This window comes from Trachurus trachurus (assembly GCF_905171665.1).
Source record: "Trachurus trachurus genome assembly, chromosome: 12".
Classification (NCBI taxonomy): domain Eukaryota; kingdom Metazoa; phylum Chordata; class Actinopteri; order Carangiformes; family Carangidae; genus Trachurus; species Trachurus trachurus.
The window spans coordinates 23,591,209-23,612,066 of record NC_139908.1 but is presented as its reverse complement, the minus strand read 5'-3'; the positions used below and the strand labels follow the sequence as shown (position 1 = coordinate 23,612,066).

At 42.7% G+C, this 20,858-nt stretch overlaps 1 protein-coding gene across 1 annotated transcript in view; it reads left to right on the top strand.

Annotated features, from left to right (window-relative positions):
* Positions 1 to 20,858, top strand: part of npr2 (natriuretic peptide receptor 2) — a 75,633-nt gene that overhangs the window by 33,221 nt on the left and 21,554 nt on the right. Inside the window, 7 exon segments of the mRNA XM_083984119.1 lie at positions 589 to 709; positions 10,617 to 10,691; positions 11,723 to 11,800; positions 14,698 to 14,802; positions 16,553 to 16,624; positions 17,425 to 17,584; positions 17,687 to 17,842. Of these exon segments, the coding sequence (XP_083840245.1) occupies positions 589 to 709; positions 10,617 to 10,691; positions 11,723 to 11,800; positions 14,698 to 14,802; positions 16,553 to 16,624; positions 17,425 to 17,584; positions 17,687 to 17,842 (767 nt within the window).

Sequence of the window (20,858 nt, the reverse complement as noted above, 5' to 3'; positions counted from 1 at the left end):
ATGAGACATCATATTGACAGATGTGTGTCCGCATCATGTTTATTGCAGGTGGAATCTAAACATCTCAGAGCTGGTTGGAGGAACCTGAGACAAATATCAAATGTCATAGCAAAAGCAAAAATGCAAAAATAGTTCTCACATTGTCGTCATGAACCGTGAAAGGGTCTGAACACTTTGTGAATGCAACTGACTATTCGCTGCACATGAAGCGTTCTGCAATCACCGCTATCTCAGGAAATACCTCCAGTAAAGATGGAGATTGGATGCAACTGCGCAAGCGGAGCAATTAGCTCTCTGTCGAAGGCAACTTGTCTGATTAAATCTATGTTGTTTTAAACTTCATGAACTAATTCCTCAAAGTAAAAAATGGTGAGTCAACAGACCACCTGGCCTCTGAAGGAGTGTTATTTGGTTAGTTTTGTTTTTTCTCTCTCATCCAGATTCACAACCTTGTGGTAAAAACATCAGCTCACAGCCCCTGCAACATCCTCCGCTCCGACGCGCTCCATGTGAGACTGCTCCTCTGCTCTTTGAGCTGCCGTCCTTGTTGATTTCACCACCTGTTTTTTTCTTTTTTCCTTGCTGCAGGAAACTGAAGCTGGAGAAGGAGCTGGCTGGAATGCTGTGGAGGATTCGGTGGGAGGACCTTCAGTTCGAGAGCCCCAATAAATACCACAAACGAGCTGGTAGTCGCCTCACCCTCTCACAGGTGCGGACCGTCTTCCCAAGATAATCTACACATTTAACAAAGGCTCTGACTATTTCTTAATAATCCAGAGTTTGCATCCTTCCGTCAGTCCGCAGTGTGTGAGTAACACACGGCCATGTTTAGGTGGTAAGGACTCAACGCTGGGATCGACAGCTTTCATTCATACAGCGCTGATTATCAGTCTTGAGATGATGCTGCCGTAAAATTGGACCCAGAGGAATCAAAAAGGCTATTTTCACACGTAGAGTTTCACCCTGTTTACACACTGTCAGCTGTGTATTGAAATTCGGTGTGAGGTTTTTCGTAGAAATGTTTCTCCTCTGGGCTGCGTTTGGTCCCACACGTGCTAGCGTTCATGAAAAGCATATGCACACACCTTTTTCATTACTGGTTTCCAGTCCAATTCCTGGGATAATGTGTGTGTGTGTGTGTGTGTGTGTGTGTGTGTGTGTGTGTGTGTGTGTGTGTAAAACACAGTAATTTTCCAGACCAATGTATTTTCCAGTGTGCCATGTGTTGGTAATATTTGCATTCTATACAAATGTGTAGTTAGTGCTGGCTGTTTGTCTGCACTGCATTCGTTCACCTCCAGTCGCTGTTAAGGAAACTGAAAGTGCTTTATTTTCTCAAACACAAGTGAAAGGCAATTTCACATAGCCCAGAGTTAAGTACTTTATGCATGTCAGTGGATGAAGCCCTTTTTCTGGGGGGGTGGTTGGGGGGGGGTTTGCTGCGATGAAGTGGAGGCACAGGGCTCTACTTTGGTAGACTAGGTGCAGGCGAGGCGCATCTGCCCTGCGCCTCGCCTTCGCTTCGCCAACGGGGAGTGGCCAGGAGCAGATTGCGATTTTGCTTCGAGACGCAGCGGAGCGCATCCCGCCTACTTCCCTCCCACCGGCGCAAATGGCATAGAGGGTGGAGAGAAGGCGTGGAGTGGGTTTGACACAGCCGAGTCAGATCTTCACCAATCAAATGAGCTCCTCTCCTCGCCTTTAAATCCGCCGCGCGCGCAAGGCGGACGTTTGATTTCACCGTGGAAGAGAAGATTTGAATCAGCACATACAGATTACAGCATACACATTCAGCACATCTACAGTATATCGATTGTCCCGTCACACTGATGACAGATCAAAGGCTGCACAGATGAAAGATGAGGATGGATTACTGCTGTGTTGACACTACACGATTATCTGCTATATTTATGTATTTACTTATTGATTTATTGAGCCGCATCGTCACGCGACCATAACAAATAAAACTGAAAACAAATAAACTATCATTTCTCACAGCAAACCACAATCAGCCTGGCATAGTGCTCATAGTGAGCAGATATTAACATCTCCCCTCTCAGGTAAATTCTAAAGAAAAAAGAAAAAGAGAGACGCTCCGCGATGCATCCATTACGCACAGCTGTTTGTGCACACGTGTTTAAATATAGGTTACTAAATATGAGTGTCTTTATTAATGGAAAAGGGGTGTGTGTGTGTTTTGTTTTTTTTTTTTTTTTTACTGGGCAACAGCTCTCAATCTGTCAGAGCAAGTGAGACGGGAGGAAACTGATGTTCTGGTCCGGTCCAAGCTGGCAGTGTCCGGTCACGCGAACAGACCTCACGGGCTGATGATGCAAAAGTAGTCTGGGAGGGAGGAGGTTATGATGTTTGCTCTGACAGATTGCTGTTGCCCAGTAAAAAAAAAAAAAAAAACAAAACACACACAGCCCTTTTCCATTAATAAAGACACTCATATTTAGTAACCTATATTTAAACAAGTGTGCACAGATCACAACATAACAAACAGCTGTGCGTAACGGAGGCATCGCGGAGCGTCTCTCTTTTTCTTTTTTCTTTAGAATTTACCTGAGATGGATATGTTAATATCTGCTCACTATGATGCCAGGCTGATTGTGGTTTGCTGTGAGAGATGATAGTTTATTTGTTTTCAGTTGTATTTGTTATGGTCGCGTGACGATGCGGCGCTGGCCCCTAATAAATCAATAAGTAAATAAATAAATAAATAAATAAATAGCTGATCATCTGCAACGGCACAGTGTGTAGTGTCAACACCTGCTCTTGGGACATCCACGGCTGTCTCAGTCCCTCCCTGGTTTCATCTGTGTTAATTCAGTCAGGCTGAGTTTCCATTACGCATGCCTTTGATGGTCATCAGTGTGACGGGACAATCTATATAGATATAGGTGTATGTGCTGATTCAGATACAATAAATAGGGGTTATTGTGATGATTATTATTATTATTATTATTATTATTATTATTTTTTTTTCCAACTTTTTTTATTGGGTTTTGCAGGTGAGTACAATTGTATTAAAACATTTACAAAGAATAAAGTAGACTCTTTTTTGAAAAAGCACAAACAGCAGAAAACAAAAGTGGTCATTAAAGTATTGTTGCATACCCGAACAACTCACAGAACTAGAACAGCCATAAAAAGATAGATAAATAAAATAAAATAAAAAATTAATTACATAAAATAAATAATAATAATAAAAAAGGGTAAGAATACGACATCAATAGACATCTAAAAGAAAATAGATCAGGAAAGAGAAAAAGAAAAAAGAAAAAAAGAAACACAGGTACATCAGTCAGGTAATAGTAAACTGCAATTGAGATAGCAACAGACATCATAAATCAGAATAGCGGCATGTGACCTTCAACACAGCAGAAATAACATACCCTTCTAAGTCGCTTCTATCACATCAGTCAGGGGTAAGTGGAAGATCTGTCGTCTTAACAAATTGTAAGAATGGACCCCATAATTTCCCAAATTTACTGGAGCAGCTAGATAAAGATAGTCTGATTTTCTCCAATTTAAGAAAATAAAGGGTATCTTTAATCCAGTGGGCATGACAGGGCGGTGTTGTTGATTTCCAATTAATTACAATTAGTCTTCTGGCTAACAGGGTAGCAAAAGCTAGTACATCCCTTTTGGACTTAGTGAGGGAAGGGGGAGCAACCCCAAAAAGTGCACTCAGAGGATTTGGCTTTATTTCCTCCCCAACTACCTCTGACAGGGTATTGAAAATCTCAGTCCAATAATTATATAGAGAAGGACAATGCCAGAGTGTATGAATTAAGTTTGCGGGAGATTGCTTACACCTATCACAAGTTGGAGTCACACTGTCATAGATCTTAGCCAGTCGAGCCTTAGTATAATAGGTACGGTGGACAAGTTTGCACTGAATAAGACTGTGTCTTGCACAAATAGAAGATTTATGTACCCGTCTCAAGATCTCTGCCCAGTCTTCCTCTGATATTGCCACCCCCAGGTCCTCCTCCCAGTGTGACTTAATTAAGTCTAGGGGCTCTGAACGTAAAGTATTAATTTGGTTATAGATATACGAGATAGAGCCTTTAAGAGTAGGAATTGGTGTCAGGAAACTGTCCAAAGTTAAATCAGAGGGAAGATTAGGAAAGCTAGGAAATGTGTCATGAACAAAGCTGCGGACTTGTAAATATCTAAAGAAATGTTGCTTGGGAAGTGAGAATTTATCAGAAAGTTGCTGAAAAGTAGCAAAGACATTATTAATATACAGGTCTTTAAAGTTATGAATACCAAAATTTGACCACCGTAAGAAAACACAATCTATGAGGGAAGGAGGAAAAGCATGGTTAGCTGCTAGTGGTGCATAAATGGAGAATGTCTGTAGGCCAAAGTAGCGTTTAAACTGGACCCAGATCCTGAGTGAGGTCTTAACAATCACATTTTTGGTGTAGGGAAGAGTGGACGAGTGAATAGGAGAGTGCACTAAGGCTTTCAAGGAGACAGGATTTGCTGACCTTGCTTCCATAACTAGCCATATTGGAGGAGGATCAAAAGCCTCATATTCAAGCCAGTATTTAAGAGTCCTGATATTGGTGGCCCAATAATAGAACCTAAGATTCGGTAGGGCTAGCCCTCCCAGAGACTTTGGTCTTTGCAAATATTGTTTACGTAGCCTAGGAACCTTCTTATTCCAGATGAAATCTGAAATCCGGCTATCTAATTTGCGGAAAAAAGACTGAGGGAGAAAGAGGGGAATGCATTGAAACAAGTAGGAGAGTCTTGGGAGTATATTCATTTTAACAGAGTTGACACGTGCAATCAAAGACAGATTAAGCAGAGACCATCGTTCAAAGTCTTTCTGGATTCGGATCAATAGGGGGGCAAAGTTAGCCTTGTAGAGGTCTTCAAATTTGTGTGTAACATGGACTCCAAGATAGACAAAACTGTAATTGGCGACTTTAAAGGGGAAATCTTTCAAGGGATACATCTTAGCAGCAGGGTTAATGGGAAATATCTCACTTTTATTTAAATTTAATTTGTACCCAGATATTTGACCAAATGAATGAAGGGTGGCAAGAGCGGCGGGAACTGAGACAGACAGGTTAGAAACATATAAAAGAAGGTCATCCGCGTAAAGGGAAACTTTCACCTGAGTATGATGTCTAAATATGCCTGTAATAAGGGGGTTAGACCGAAGGGCTACTGAGAGAGGTTCGATGGCGATAGCGAATAATAGGGGGCTCAAAGGGCAACCCTGCCTAGTGGAGCGATACAGGTGAAAATATTCTGATTGGATATTATTTGTCCTGACTGAGGCTTGCGGCGCAGAATAGAGCAACTTAATCCATGAAATAAAATTATTTTTAAAACCAAATTTCTCCAAGGCATAAAAGAGGTAATCCCACTCAACTCTATCAAATGCCTTTTCGGCGTCTAATGATATTACGGCTTCGTGGGTATTGGAAGAGGAGACATTGTAAAGTACATTGAACAAACGTCTAAGGTTAGAGAAAGAGTGCCTATTTCGAATGAACCCCGTTTGGTCCAAGGAAATGATAGAGGGGAGAAAGGATTCCAGGCGTAGGGCTAATAGTTTGGATAACAACTTAAAATCAACATTCAATAAACTTATTGGACGGTAAGAGGAGCAGGCTAGCGGATCCTTGCCTTTTTTTAGGAGAAGGGAAATGGAGGCTTGATTGAGAGTTTGAGGGAGGCGGCCCAATTCAAATGATTCGTTGAACATATCTAATAACAGAGGGGCAAGCTTGTGCCAAAACTTTTTAAAAAATTCGGAGGGAAAGCCATCTGGCCCAGGACTCTTCCCATTTTGCAGAGAGGATGCAGCCGTATTAAGTTCAGCAGTGGTGATTGGCCTCTCTAACTTTTCCACAGCTGATTGATCAAGTGAGGGAATGTCCAAGTTTTCAAAAAAATTATCAAAATCAGGAGTGCTGTCTTGTTCAGATGAATAGAGAGACATGTAAAATTCTTTAAACGCATTATTAATTTCCATGGGTTCAGTAGTATTATGTGAGTTAGTATGAATTTGTGGGATAAGGTGAGATGATGATTCCTGGCGTAACTGGTGTGCTAACAATTTGCTGGCCTTGTCTCCATGTTCATAGAACTGGGACCTGGTTTGTAGGAGAAGTTCAGTAGTACGCTGAGTCGTGAGAACATCAAATTCTGCCTGTAGACAAAGGCGCTCTTTGTATAGCTCTGGAGTTTTGTGAGTAGCATATAACCTGTCAAGTTCAGATATGCGTTGTGTCAGTTTAGTTAATTTCTCCTTTCTAAGTTTCTTCTCATATCCTGTGTAGGAGATTATCTCCCCCCTGATGTATGCCTTTAAGGCCTCCCATAGTACTGAGGCAGACACCTCGGGTGTTTTATTTACGCTCACAAAGAAATCAATTTGTTGAGACACAAAGTTAACAAAATTATCATTCAAAAGTAGGCATGTGTTAAGACGCCATGGTGCACGTGTAGAATTAAAGTTCTTAAAGCATATATTCATGGAAATAGGGGCGTGATCAGAAATAACTATAGCATCATATTTACAAGTAGATACTGATGAGAGCAGTCTATTATCGACCAAAAAATAGTCAATGCGGGTGAAAGTGTGATGGACATGAGAAAAGAATGAATATTCCCTCCTAGAAGGATTCAAAAAACGCCAGACATCAGTGACAGCAAATTCCTCCATAAAGGACTGAATTACCTTCGCTGACTTGGACGGAGCGCAAGCTCTGGGGGAGGAACGGTCCAGCTGAGGGTCAAGCCAGCAATTAAAGTCTCCACCTAATATTAAGTGGTGTGATGACAAGTCAGGGAGAGTCTGAAAAAGGCGTTTAAAGAAAGCATCATCGTCAAAATTGGGAGCATAAATATTAGTCAAAACCACCCTGGTGTTGTGAATCTGGCCAGTAACTATGACAAATCTACCATTAGGGTCAGAGATAGTACTTGAGTGCACAAAGGGAACAGATTTATGTAACAAAATAGCTGCACCGCGAGATTTGCCTTGAAATGAGGAATGATAAATCTGACCTACCCATCCCCTCTTCAATTTAGAGTGGTCTGAGACTTTGAGGTGGGTCTCTTGCAAGAAAATTACCTGGGCACCAAGATGGTAAAGGTGGTGCAGTATCTTACTTCGTTTTATCGGATTATTAAGCCCTTTACAGTTGAAACTTGTAAAACTAATGGCACACCCACTGGGTGATGTTACATTGGCTGAAGTCATAGCTAGCTAACGGAAGCATTATGTAAGAGTGATGATCTGAAGCAAAACTGAAAGTAAAAACGTGACTGATGTGAAACAAAAAGAAAGAAAACCAGAAACAAACGCATAAAAACACACACATACATTATCCCTCCCACCCATACACCCACCCACATGAACTTTGGCAGAAGCATCCCCCCAAACGGGATGCGCGCGATGTACCCCCTTTAACAATCTGTCACACCTGTATAGCTCTAAGTAGAGCCTATGCTAAACTACTAATGAACTACAACGACCTAGGCGTTGGAATTGTGACATGGGGTTAAATCAATGAAATTACACTGTAATAAATGTACTTATAAATGAGCCGGATAGCTAAGGTTGACTAATACATCAATACACGAAACAATCTTATTGAACAATAAGTGGAAAGCGTTTATGCTTGAGGTATTCTGCACTCAAATTATCACCATGAGCCATGTTAGGGAAAATCAAGAATGACAGGAATAAACAAGAAAACAAAGTCTGTGTCCCATCAGAACTGCAGCTCACTGAACACAATACGAGGCATCCAGGGTGAGTAGCAGAGATGGGGACTCGAGTCACTGTGACTTGGACTCGAGTCGACTCGAGTCGCTATTTTGACGCGACTTGACTTGACTTGACAAAAAATAAAAGACTTGCGACTTGACTCGGACTTGGAGGTTAAAGACTCGGGACTTGACTTGACTTGAGACACGATGACTTGAATGACTTGAATGACCAGCCGCCACCGCTGAATTTCTCACCGGCACGGCACCAGCTCAGTCGGTGTTTTTTTTTTTTTTTTTTTTTCCCTCCGGACTTTTTATGCACTTATTTTGAAAGGACCGCTGGAGAGAGAGAGAGGGAGGGGAGAGGGGGGTTTGGCACGGAGCAAAGGGGCCGTCAGGGTCGCTGCAGCGGGCGTGCTACATGGATCTATTAGGCTATAATATAATACATCTATGGCGTGCTATGACGCTCGCAGCTCAGTGTTTTATTTCGGAGATTTCATCCGGAGTTTCAGTGACGGTGAGCGGCCTGACGCTGCTTCATTAACGCCGCATCGCCGCCGCTGTTCAGCGACGGGCCAGACTCACAGTAACCAATAGACATATCGTTACCATAGCGAGGAGCTAACGTGTCCTTTTTTTTTTTTTTTTTTTTTTTAATCTCCTCTCCTTCAGCCTCACGTTCTCACTGCTGCAGAATCTGCAGTGACTACACAGCTGTTTGCCTGTCACTCATAGCATCCAGGAATGTTTCAATGGTACACATTCTTTGACTTTTGAATATAAAATATCAAATTAATATCTAAAACTACTCTGTATTGCAGGCTGAGAATGGTGTTGTCATGATAGAATAGAATAGATTTTCTATTCTATTCTATTGATGTAGTTGGAGTTGACCTTTTGTGATCAGATCAGGTATGAAGAGGTTTATTAATGCATTAAGACATGATAAGACATAAGACATAATAGATTTTCTATTCTATTCTATTCTATTCTAATATATTGTCTTCACTTTATTTAGATTAGATTCTGTGGGTGAAATTGCAATTATAAGGTGACTTGACTTGGACTTGACTTGACCTATGCAGGACTTGACTTGGACTTGACTTGACATAACCTGTGACTTGACTTGACTTGACTTGCCCAAAGTAAAATGACTTGGGACTTACTTGAGACTTGAAGGTTAAGACTTGAGACTTACTTGAGACTTGCACATGTGTGACTTGGTCCCATCTCTGGTGAGTAGTAAGTGTAGTCCTCAAGGCTAGCAACAATAGCAGCTAAATAGCAAGCCAACATGTCTGCTAAATAGAGTCAGGGGTGACTCCCTTTTTAATGTTTTTCTTAATGAAATCCGAAGCTAAGGCCGGATCCTCAAACCTGTGGGTCTGCCCGCCGGGCAGAGTGATGCGTAGTGTTGCCGGGTAGAGGAGGCCAAACTTGACATTCGGGCAGGAATGGAGCTCCTTCTTTACTGTAGCAAAGGCGGCCCGCTTCTTAGCCACCGCCGGTGTGAAGTCGGGGTAGATCGAGATCCTCCTGCCCATGTAGGAAAGCGGGGAAGCTTCTCCGGCTCGACGTAGAATTTGGTTCCGGACTTGAAACAGGTTTACCCGCATGACGAGTGGACGAGGGGGCTCGCCGTCCTTGGGCTTGGCGCGTAGAGTGCGATGGGCCCGGTCCAGCATAGGTTTGTCATCAAGGCCGAGTATATCTTGTAGCAGCTGGGCAGTGAACTCGGTGGGACGAGGGCCCTCTGTGCCTTCAGGCAGGCCCACTAGGCGAATATTATTCCACCTTGAACGACTCTCCAGGTCCTCGCATTTCTTTGACAGGGAGTCAACAGTGGCTGTTAGCTTGCTAACATTAGCTCGGAGGTCGGATAGCTCCGTGTCGTGAGCATTAGCCGAGAGCTCGAGGTCTGCGATTGATTCGCCATAGGAAGCAAGTCTGTTCTCAAAGGGCTCCAAAGCCGCCACGATCTCTCTTTTAACTGCTGTTGAGATGGTAGTTTCAAACTTACTGAGGATGTCTGAGCGCATTTCGTTCATCATTTTCCTCATGCTCTGCAGCAAGGTGGCATCGGCATTAGCATTAGCAAATGGCTGACCTGGGGCTGGGGACTGTGGTTCAGGTGATAGTCGGGGCTTGCCGCGGCCTGCTTGTGCTTTGGGGGCTTCACCTCTCCCTCGGTTTGCCATCGTTGAGCGCCCGCAAACAAAACTTTTTTTTTTACATATGGTGAAAGGCTGCAATATTAGAGCTTAACGCCGGCGCAAATAATGAAAAAGTGTAATATAAAAGTATGGAAAAAGTCACATTCCAGCGGAGCCTCTGCGAAACGCGTCTTACATCCTCCTCGTTCCGCCGGAAGTCACATTATTATTATTATTAATTGCATTTAAATGTGCCTGGAACTGTGGAAACCTGCCTGTGGGGTCTTGGTGACGTGTCTGCACTGCGCGCTGGGCAGTCAAATTGCCACTGCGCTGGCTGCGCTTCGCCTTGCGCTGAGATTAGACCAGGTTGGAGCTGGCGAGCTTTCGGCGCACTCTCCGCGCGGTCTATCGGCAACAAATTGTCACTGCGCCACGGCGAATCTGTCGACACCTCCCCCTGCTGCGCGACCACTCCCATCTCAGCGCACAGCAGTCTGCCAATTTACCGAATCCGCTGCGCACCTTGTTGAACTGGAGGAAAATGCCACTGCGCCAGCTGCGTCAGGGCTCGCTTCGCTGCGCCCCCGTGAGTTGCGCCAAGAAATTAGGGCCCACATTCTTAAATGACCGAGATTTAATCCTCTTTTCTTTCATCTAACTGACAGTTTTTTCTTCTTTTCTCCTCACTATTCCTTTCCACTTTCTCAGAGAGGCTCCAGCTATGGCTCCTTGATAACTGCCCATGGAAAATATCAGCTATTTGCAAAAACAGGCTATTTTAAGGTAAGGCTTAGTGAGTTCTGACATTTTCAACTCCTGCGCACTCCTTCCCCACCCACACATGTGCACACTCGCCGAGAAAGCCGGAGAGAGCCGCAGAGGAGAGAGAATGAGGGAGTGTGGGCGCATTTAGGTAGTTGGTTTTAATGTGAGCTGCAGAATGTGTCAGTTTTCTTCTTCGTCTTTTTCTTTCTCTCTCTCTCTCTCTCTCTCTCTCTCTCTCTCTCTCTCTCTCTCTCTCTCTCTCTCTCTCTCTCTCTCTCTCTCTCTCTCTCGCTGTTTCTACTCTCCCGCCTCGCAGTCTGGCCAGAACCATCCAGTTGTTGCTGCTGTTGATTTCTCCGTTTAAGATGGAGGAGGTGTGAGGAAATGTGACATAAAGAAGCTGCTGAATAATGAGATAACTGTCTTTGTTTTAACACCCATAACATGGGTTTTTGTATAAACTGCTGATGTCATGGTATACGGCTTGAACATCTCGTGCCGACGACTGATAGACATCTCAAATTTAACACAGGCTGATTAAATCTGACACCAAAGCACAAACTGTGAGATGTAAGGTGTGACATGCAGCAAAATAAACCGGGCGCACCGGGATTGCATTTTGATTAAGCATTCAGATGCCAGATGTATCTGACCTACTGTCATCTGCATATTTCATACTGAATAAAATGTAAAGCTCTCACATGGCCTCATGCATGACTTATCAGCTGTGACTCGAAGCTGCTACAACAGAGTCACATCTGTAGCTCTGAGGGATTCACCTTTGTTTTGCTGATCCTCACATAATGAAACAGTCAGAGAGACAGCTCTCCTCCTGCAGCAGACTGAAACAGGCCCCAAATGTACCTGTAGGATAAACTCCACGGTGCCGTTCACACCTCTAAATGATTTCCTCTCTCCATTTTCATGGCCCTTATTGGTATTTAGTTTTTTTTTTAGTATCTCTGTGTAGTTGTTTTTCCTGCCTTAGTTACACCCAGTCCTCACTGTGATAAGAGGTGAAGTGAACTCTCTTCTTGTGTTGCTCACAGGGCAACCTGGTGGCCATCAAGCACGTCAACAAGAAGAGGATCGAGCTGACCAGACAGGTCCTACTGGAACTCAAACATGTGAGTGTTCATTCAAACTCCTCCGAAACTTCCTCTTTGATCAGTTTTATTCAGAATCACAAACAGGACCATTTTCATCTGCACAACACAAAACACACAAGGCACTTCTTTGAGTATGTGTTTGATGTGTATGTTTGCTGATCATATGGTACAGTGGATGAGCACTGATGTCAACTGATAAAGCTATTCACAGGCCCCATAAATCTAAATTGGCTACTACGGGTGGCTGAAAATCTACTGTCGTGGCAGCTATAAAACATCTTTTATACATTTATTTTAATTTATTACATAATTTAAAGTGGTGAGATGCAATGCCATTTAATTGCTCTGTATTCAACCACTTTTTATCACAATATGAGTGATATTATTCTCAGAGCTACTCATCTGGCCGAGTTTTCCATTTGTTTGATGTTGTTATATTAATAGAGGATCATATGACATGTGAGGCGTTCATTCAGATATACAAAGTGTTTTAGCCTCTTTCAGCTCATTGTTTCGGTCTCATATTTTTACTGTTTTCACTCTCATTACAGATGTTTCCAGACACAGATAGATGATTTATTAGCAATTATCTGATTTTTAGAATATGCTGGAGGACAAAAAAGAAATAAAGAACACATTTTAATGCAGACATCAATAAACAAGTTAGTGTTTGTTACCAAGTTTGGTATTGAAGATATTGATCAGTTTTGTTGTAGCTAATTCCATTTAGTTTATTCTTCCAACAAGTAGCCAATTAATAATTCAGTTCAGGGTTACATTATAAAATCTGGTTTATTCAGCACGTGTCTGTGTGGTCAGACTGTGAAATCCAAGTGTTCTCAGTCCCCAGAGGATGAATCCAGATGTCAAGTGAGAATTCTGCCTGGACAAAGAAAAATACACTACACATATGTATAATATAAAAACATGTGTTTTAGGAGAATGTAAATAAAGTTTTCAAGCTCAGTGGAAGCTTTGCTTGTGGTTTAACTTTCATCATTGTTTTAACACTTAGTATTTCTGTAGACGCTACTCAAAGTTGTATTTTTTAGCCTTTTTTTTTTTTCTTCAGAAAAATAATCCTACATTCTTGCATTTGGCCATGAAATCTGTCCATTGGCTTGTTCTGCTGAGTGTTTTCAGTGGCCTGGGCCCGATAGAGGTCTGCTGGGAGCGGGGGAAAAGCGAGTTCAATTCATCAAATCATTTCTCATCTCGCTGAAATGAAACAACCACGAACTGACGTTGTTGTGCTTGTTAGCACTGCTGGGGAAAGACCTTCGTACAAGGTTCAGTCGCTCCATCTGCTACAAAACAGGCTCCTTAAAAAAATGGAACTGTTTCAGCATACTGGCGTAGAGTGTGTTTTTCTGACTCGGGGAGGACAGTGAAGCTTTATTTTTTGAAAGAAGTGGAACCTGGCTCCTTGTTCGCGTGCTCGAACGGAGGCGGTGACCAGTTCCGCTGCAGGATGTCACTTGTTAACTCGCTTCCAGCAAAGAATTAACATCGTCAAAGTGTCTCCTCGACATCAGGGAGAGCAGCTGCTGGAGAAGAGGTCCCTCTGGGTGGAAAATATTTACGAGAGCGCTATAAGGAAGCTGAGGGACAAACAATTTATGTGGTTTGGTGATGGAAACGCAGTGTGGCACAAGGAAACCCCTAATTTTGAAATTACACGGGCGCTCATGAATAAGACGGATGCTCGCGGGGGGAAGATTCTTGGCCATTTCCTCCCTTTCAACATCTTTTAGTCTCCAACTTTATCTCCCCCGATTCTGTGTTTCTGGTCCTCTCATGTGAGCGAGCTGCAGGCATCCGCTGGAGGAGAGGAGCTGGGGCGTCTGGGTTGCCTCTGTGGCCTCTCGGTCAGTCGGCGGGCTCACAGGGGAGAGAGGCTTCTGTCTGAGCTGGCAGCCTCTCACATGCCCCCGGGGGCCTGATCGGCTGTCAAACCTCAGCTCATGAAAAAGCCAACCAGATGGGGGGAAGAGACGGATCTGCCAGTGGAAACTTAACCACTTGTCTTCCAGCTCTCTCTCTCTCTCCTTCCCCCCCTCAGCAGTCTGCAGCAAGGGGAAATTATATAGGCCAAAGGGTAGGCTAACATCTCCCGAGCCGTGAAACAGGAGCGACCGACTCTCGGGTTTTGGTGTGAGGGCAGCTGTCACTCACTCAGCTCAAAGAGAAAAGTACACTGTTGAAATCATGGAGACTGTTTTTGAAGTTTCATGCTTTTTCTTTTTTTTTGTGCTCCTGCTTCTGTCAGTGCTGCATCACGCTGGAATGAAGGAGGACGTCCATGTACATGTAGTTTGTTTCTATAAAAGAAAATGACTGGGCTTTTTCACACTTTCTCATAAAAAGGAATCTGCCAGAAAATGTTCTCCAAAGTTCCCTCTTAATCACTTAACCTCAAACATCTTTGTTTTCATACTTTTTTTTATATTTCAAGTGATTCATGCTTTGGAAGACTTTTTCTATCGTAAAAACCAGTGTGTGATTAGTGATTATTTTCCATGTAGAGCACTTTTACACGTTTTGCCCGCTCCGCTCGCTCTCATACTCCTGCTCGTACATCCTCTCAACACCTCCACGTTTTTTTTTTTTTTTCATCATCCCCAGCACACTGGCTCATTCATAACCTCCAAGGGCAATTTATGCACATGCACATGTTTCAACTGGGTGCCCTGAGCAGGAATGCGCCTCAACACGTAGAAAAAGGAGCCAGTGCCAGCTAGCCAACTGCAAATAGACTATTTTGATGAAATGCTGGCAGCGTTATTCTCAAAACTTTGTATATAAATGAACCGTCAGTCCTCTCCCCCGTCCCTCTGTTTCCATGGGGTTTGGGAATGTGATGTTTGGAAAGAGTTGCACTCACAGTTGCAGTGTGTTTGTGTGGTTATTTTCAGATGAGAGACGTTCAGTTCAACCATCTAACCAGGTTCATCGGGGCCTGCATTGACCCTCCCAACATCTGCATTGTAACGGAGTACTGTCCCAGAGGCAGCCTGCAGGTAGAGTCTCACACACACATACACACATACACACGGTGCTGAAGAGGATTATGACACATGACATTACATCAGTGTCAAACTGCTGCTTGACGCCACTGTCACCAGAAATTGTGTTTTCCTTATTGTTACTCCAAACCTTCGCTGCACAGAGTTATGTTTGTAAATTGCTGTTGTCATGTTTTGCTTTAAAAGCTTCAGTGCATGAACTGTAAACTGGCCATGAACCTCACATCTGCAAATCTTAAATCTAGAATCCAGTGGTTAAATGTCTATTTCCATGTTCCTAGAACAAGAAGTGGGGATGTATTTCTTTCTTTCTTATTTATTTAACATTTAGTGGGGAAAAAACCCCCACTTCAGACAAATTATTTTTCAAAGCAGTGTTTTTTATGTCCTGAAAATGTCTAATTAGCACCTTGTTAATCATAAATCTAATGATATTATACTTGAAAAGTGAACAATTTTACAAAAACTAAAAAGCCTCAGATGATCCACACCTCTGCCAAGGCCCAGGTACAGTCCCCCTCTACATCAATCAGTCAACACAAGGAGGATTTATTAGAAAAAGTAATTCTGTGAATTGAATAAGGAGAAAATTAAAGGTACAGTTCAACACTTTCCATCCATTCACCTTTTTTGTTGAGCATTTGATGACAAGATGAAGACCACCCTCATATGATCCTGCAGCATGCAGCTAGATGTTAGCTTGGCATAAAGAATGGAATTACCCAGGGTGTGTCTGAAAGTTCAAAAATCTCAGCAAGCATTAAGCTCAGTGGTTGTCCAAGTATTATTTATTTTGAAATCAGTTGTAAAATGTCTGTGCAGTGATTACTGAGAAACAGATGCAGCCACAGCAACAGCAATTTTAATCAGATTCAGTCAGAAGTCATTTATTTAGGTGAAATGCCAAACATTTCAACTTCTCAAATGTGAAGATAAGTCGATCTTTGTTTTACATCTTCAGCTTTTGGATGACCGGTCAAACAAAACAAGCAACTTTGCACTCTGGAAAATCGCCTCGGCATATTTCAGTATCTCCTGACAACTCCAGAAATCATTTTCTATCAAATTTAATTGGAATCACTTAACAGGCTGAAATGATAATAATCAACAAAAATGGAAAAAAAACAAATCATAGATTAGAGTAGTGGCACCACAGTAAACAGTTTGTCATGGACAGCCTTTCCCTCAGTGTGTCAGCTCTGCCCCTGGAGCTCCACACCACCGGCTGAAATCACTTTATTTACAGTGTGTTCACAGTTTGTTTGACATCTTTTTGTCTTTGTCTTATATTTCATCTTTGTCATTTGTCTAAAGAAGCACACGGTGCTCCAAGTAAAATTGTTCTTGGCCTGTTCTCGCTGTTCCCAACATGCCAGCAGCTTCTTAAAGTGGAGGAGCTGGAAACAATGGGAGACTCAGCCATGGACTTCATCACTCGCACTCGTAGAGACTTCGACGTAAAAAGACAAACAGTTACAGCTGATGTGATGTGGCTGAAAGCTCAAAGCTGGGCCCAGATTCCAGTAACCAGCTGGCTGCAGGGCCTTTTCAGGGTTATTCATTAACATCCTGACCCTGACAATAAAAAAGGAATATACGGTGCCTGCTCTGAAGGTGGTTCTGTGTTTAGCCCCAAAATAAACTTTCCTGCTCAAATGGCTGCTGAGATTTCTAAAGATGGAGCAGAAACTTGATTTTTTCTCTCCTTGTCTATAACTGTTTCCTCTATTTTTGATTTGCCCAGGACATTTTGGAGAATGAGAGCATCAACCTGGACTGGATGTTCCGCTACTCGCTGATCAATGACATTGTGAAGGTACGTGTTGGTCAGACTGCACTGTAAACAAAACCCAGGGGTCAACGACAGAACAGGGACATCGATTTATCTCTTGTTTTTATCTAAATGCTGCAGAAAAGGTTACTTTTCAGTGTTAAATGAGCTGCTTTGTGTGCTTCAGAGACACACACACACACAAAAAAAAGTCTGGGTTGCCATGGTTTCACACAGACAGGGAAAGTGTGAGCGAGGCCTGGCACAGCGTCAGTGTATAAAACTACTGTAAATATTGCTATTATGGAGTGTAAAGCGGGACAGAAACAAAATCATAAACTTTGCGGAAATTTCCTTCCAGCTTTAATCAAAACTAATCACGGCCGTTCCTCAGAAGATTAGTTTCAATCCGTCCTAATAAAGAGACTCCTTGTCGGGAGCTTTGGATTTGATATTGAACTACATGTGTGAGGAAGCGCTGCGGCTAAACTGCTCCACACAGATAGCAGCGTTCTGCAGCGGAGAGGCGCTGCTGCAGCTTTGAGGGATGTTTGACTCACCGTTTCCACAAAATATTGAACATGAGTAGAGTACGTGCCCTAACCCCCCCCTCCCAAAGGAATTAACAGTAATTTCACAGAAATTCCCCCAATGACTGTGCCGTCCTTGAAACAAGGCATCTTTTCAAAAGCTGCAGCATACATCCACTTGTCAAAGCATATTATTTCCATATGTCTGGATTTGTGTGTTTTCATGTATGATTTGCAGTAGAGGGGGGGGGGGGGGGGGGGGAAGAGTGGGGGAGAACACCCTTTAATGCTTGACTTAACGCTCCTCTCCACCAGGGAATGAACTATCTCCACAACAGCTACATCGGCTGCCATGGAAATCTGAAGTCATCTAATTGTGTGGTGGACAGTCGATTTGTTTTGAAAATCACGGATTATGGCTTGGCCAGCTTCCGCTCGTCCTGCGAAAACGATGACTCGCACGCTCTCTATGCAAGTAAGTCGAGTTCAAAGTTTGTAAGGGGCCACGGCGCGGGATCTCTTCATTGGTGAAAACATGGGCTACTGTTGTTTCACTCCTGCTCCTTGTTTTTTTCAGAGAAGCTCTGGACGGCTCCTGAGCTGCTCATATACGACCGCCATCCTCCTCAGGGCACTGGGAAGGGCGATGTGTACAGTTTCGGCATCATACTGCAGGAGATCGCCCTGAGGAACGGGCCTTTCTACGTGGAGGGCATGGACCTCAGCCCCAAAGGTAAACACAACTGTCTTTTATAGACCCGAGGTCAAAGGTCATGTGGCCCCCTGAGGCATCGAATGACCCGGAGCCTTTAAATCAGCAAACTAATGTGTATTACATGGAGAACGAAAGAAAAGAAAACCAACAGGCGAGTTCATGTGTACACAAGGCTTCTGTATAAGAAACTGGGAACAGGGAGGACTGTGTTTGAAGGACAGGGACAGAAAAGACGGAAGTTCACATAATAGCAACACCATTCATTGGCTTTTCTCTGACATTTCAAAGTGGACCTCTGTAAGGTCAGACTACTATATCGTGGCCCTGCAGCCGTGAACACAAACAAAGGACACATGTTAACCAGATGTCAAAGGCAGGTGGAGTCACACAAAGCAACACACAGCTTCTATCTGAGATGTGAAAATGTCTGAGCCCTGCTCAGACACAAACCAAACAAAAAGCTCAGTAACACTAATAATAACAGATGATAAAATATTTTATAAAAGATATAAAATGTGTTTTTTGCCTGGAAGTGGTTGAGGCGGTTATTGTGTGTTGGTAGAAGACGTTAAAGGCATTCTCAAAATTCTGAAAACTGTAAATATTGTATTTATTTAGCCTGTATTTGATTTTGGAAGGTACAGATGAGTTAAAAGTATGATAAAAAAAAATAAAAAATTTTGAAGCTTGTCACCATAAAGAATATTTCAGGTTGAAGTGAATGCTGCCTATTCAGCACCTCCACTCCCTGACTGTACTTCATGTTTGGCCACTGTAAGGGGAACACTACCTGTATTGACACTAATTTAAATTATGTGCTGATGCTCTATTATGAATGTAATTACTGGGGCTGGTCTGGGAAAAAATGAGCAGCTAAATGGCTGCAGAGGCATGTAGGTATTTGCCCAACAATACATGAAAGGAAAGGTTGATGTTTTTTTTAAATGAAAACAATCTTCTCGTGCCCACATGTAGCTCCAAGGCACCGCTCCGCTCGCCACTTTGATTAGCCTCCGCTCCCTAACTGGCCGCAAAGAGATCCTTTCCAGGTGATCAGGGATCAGCTCTACAGTTCATTTATGTGGAAAAAATACATCTAAAAGTAATACAAATTAAATCAAATGGTTATTTTTAGTTCAGCAAAGAAACACAGCTCTAAAACACGAGGAAACGAGGTGCTAAGGCAGTAACCGTTCCAGCTCACAATGTTCAAGACGATTAGCTTCAGATGCGCCTCTGAATAAATCTTGCTTGAAAACCCCGGCACATTGTTGTTATCTTCTTAGATGCACTGAAACTTAAAGAAAATCTGAGTTTAATCACCGCCGACATTTTGGCTCGTCACTTTCCTGCACAGATGTTGCCGATTGCGGTTTCTTCACCAAAACTCTTCTACCTCCACTGCTGCTTCTGCTGAGAGTCGATGGGAACAAAAAAAAAAAAAAAACTTTAACTTTTAAAGCTGTTCAACATCTTGACTTCAGCTTCTAAACATGCAAAGTTAGTAAATGTGTAAAAAACCCTCCAGGGGAGCTTCCTCCATGTGAGGACTTTCATTGGCTTTTTTTATTCACAGTCATGCTCAGTGCTGATTGAACAAGTGCCTGATATTTATCCATTAACAGACTGAGAGCAGTGAAAGCCGTCACCTGTTCTCTGCTGCCTGAATGTGTCTTACCCACACGCTGGCCTATAGTTGTAATTGTGAGATGATCATACCTCTAACAGAGAGAAGAGGATGTGGAGGAATAATTGTGGGAATTATGTCGCTTACAAACTTGTAAATGAACATGATTAATGGAGCAAAGAGAGGAAATCCGATACAGCAAAAAGATTATCCGCACTGAGGAATATATTGAGGCTCATTCTCCAGAAATAGCACAATGCCAGAGATACTTGACTATCGAAATACTAATCTAGGCTCTGATTAACTGCCACTGAAATAAAACAGGAATAATCAGAAGCCACAGTGAGCTCCCTTAAGACATGTAAGTCACACTGCAGCAGCATCCTGATGGCAGTACGGAGTCTGAATACGAGTTCAGCAAATGTGTTTCAGCTGCACAAGTGTAAAACATGTTTGGTTTCAGCTTGGCAAATGCGGCAGGCCACACATCCATCCATGTGTTTTCAAACTACCACTCAAACTCAATTTACAGATATATCACAAAAAGTGGTTTTACACATTTAAATGCAATAAAGGGCATTTACTGCTACATGCTAGAGGCTCTGTGAGGCTTTACCTAAACACAGCTGTGCTTTAAGGGAACATTAACATGCTAACGTGTTTACACAATACTATTTTTATGTTAAGCCTGTGTTTACTTTGTTTCCATCTAAGTTTAGCATATTGAGCCAGCTGACATTGGCAACAGATATACTGTACACAGACAACAGCTGGTTAAAGGGACAAAGACTGGAAAATGAACAGAATAGAATATTTTTTTTGTTGTTCACAAGGGTAGAAATTTGTCTTCAGCTCACCAAACACAAGAAAGAACGACACAAGAAACAGAGAAAAACAACCACAGACACGACTGAAATCTCATCAGTCACTTTGTAGAGTTATGAATATTCACTCTCATATACAGTATATTCATTGTATTCAAAACAGAAGAAGCCTTTTGATGAAAGGTAATTCTTCTCCGAGAGTTGGCAGTCCAGTTGCCCTCAGTTCAACTCGTCTTGGATAACCACGGCCTGACGACTGAGATCCTTCACAGACAGTTAATAATACTGATGGTGTTTGGATGAAGGGCTTTTTAAATACATTTTTGTTTTCCAAGAGCCTCCCAGAGTTCAAAGGCTGAGGAGAGGGTGGGAGCTTTCTGCCAGGAGACTCATCCTGTCAGTACAAAGTTGAGTCAGAGGCTTTTGGGGCCGTGTCCGGAGGAAACAAAATCTGCTCACTGACATGTTGTGGCGTTTCTAAAGGTTATGCACTGGACTGTCTCTGAGAGGTACAAGCGTGGTATTTATTTGCTGGCAAGACAGAAAAGGATATAATAAAATATGTTGAGCTATTCCTTTAAAA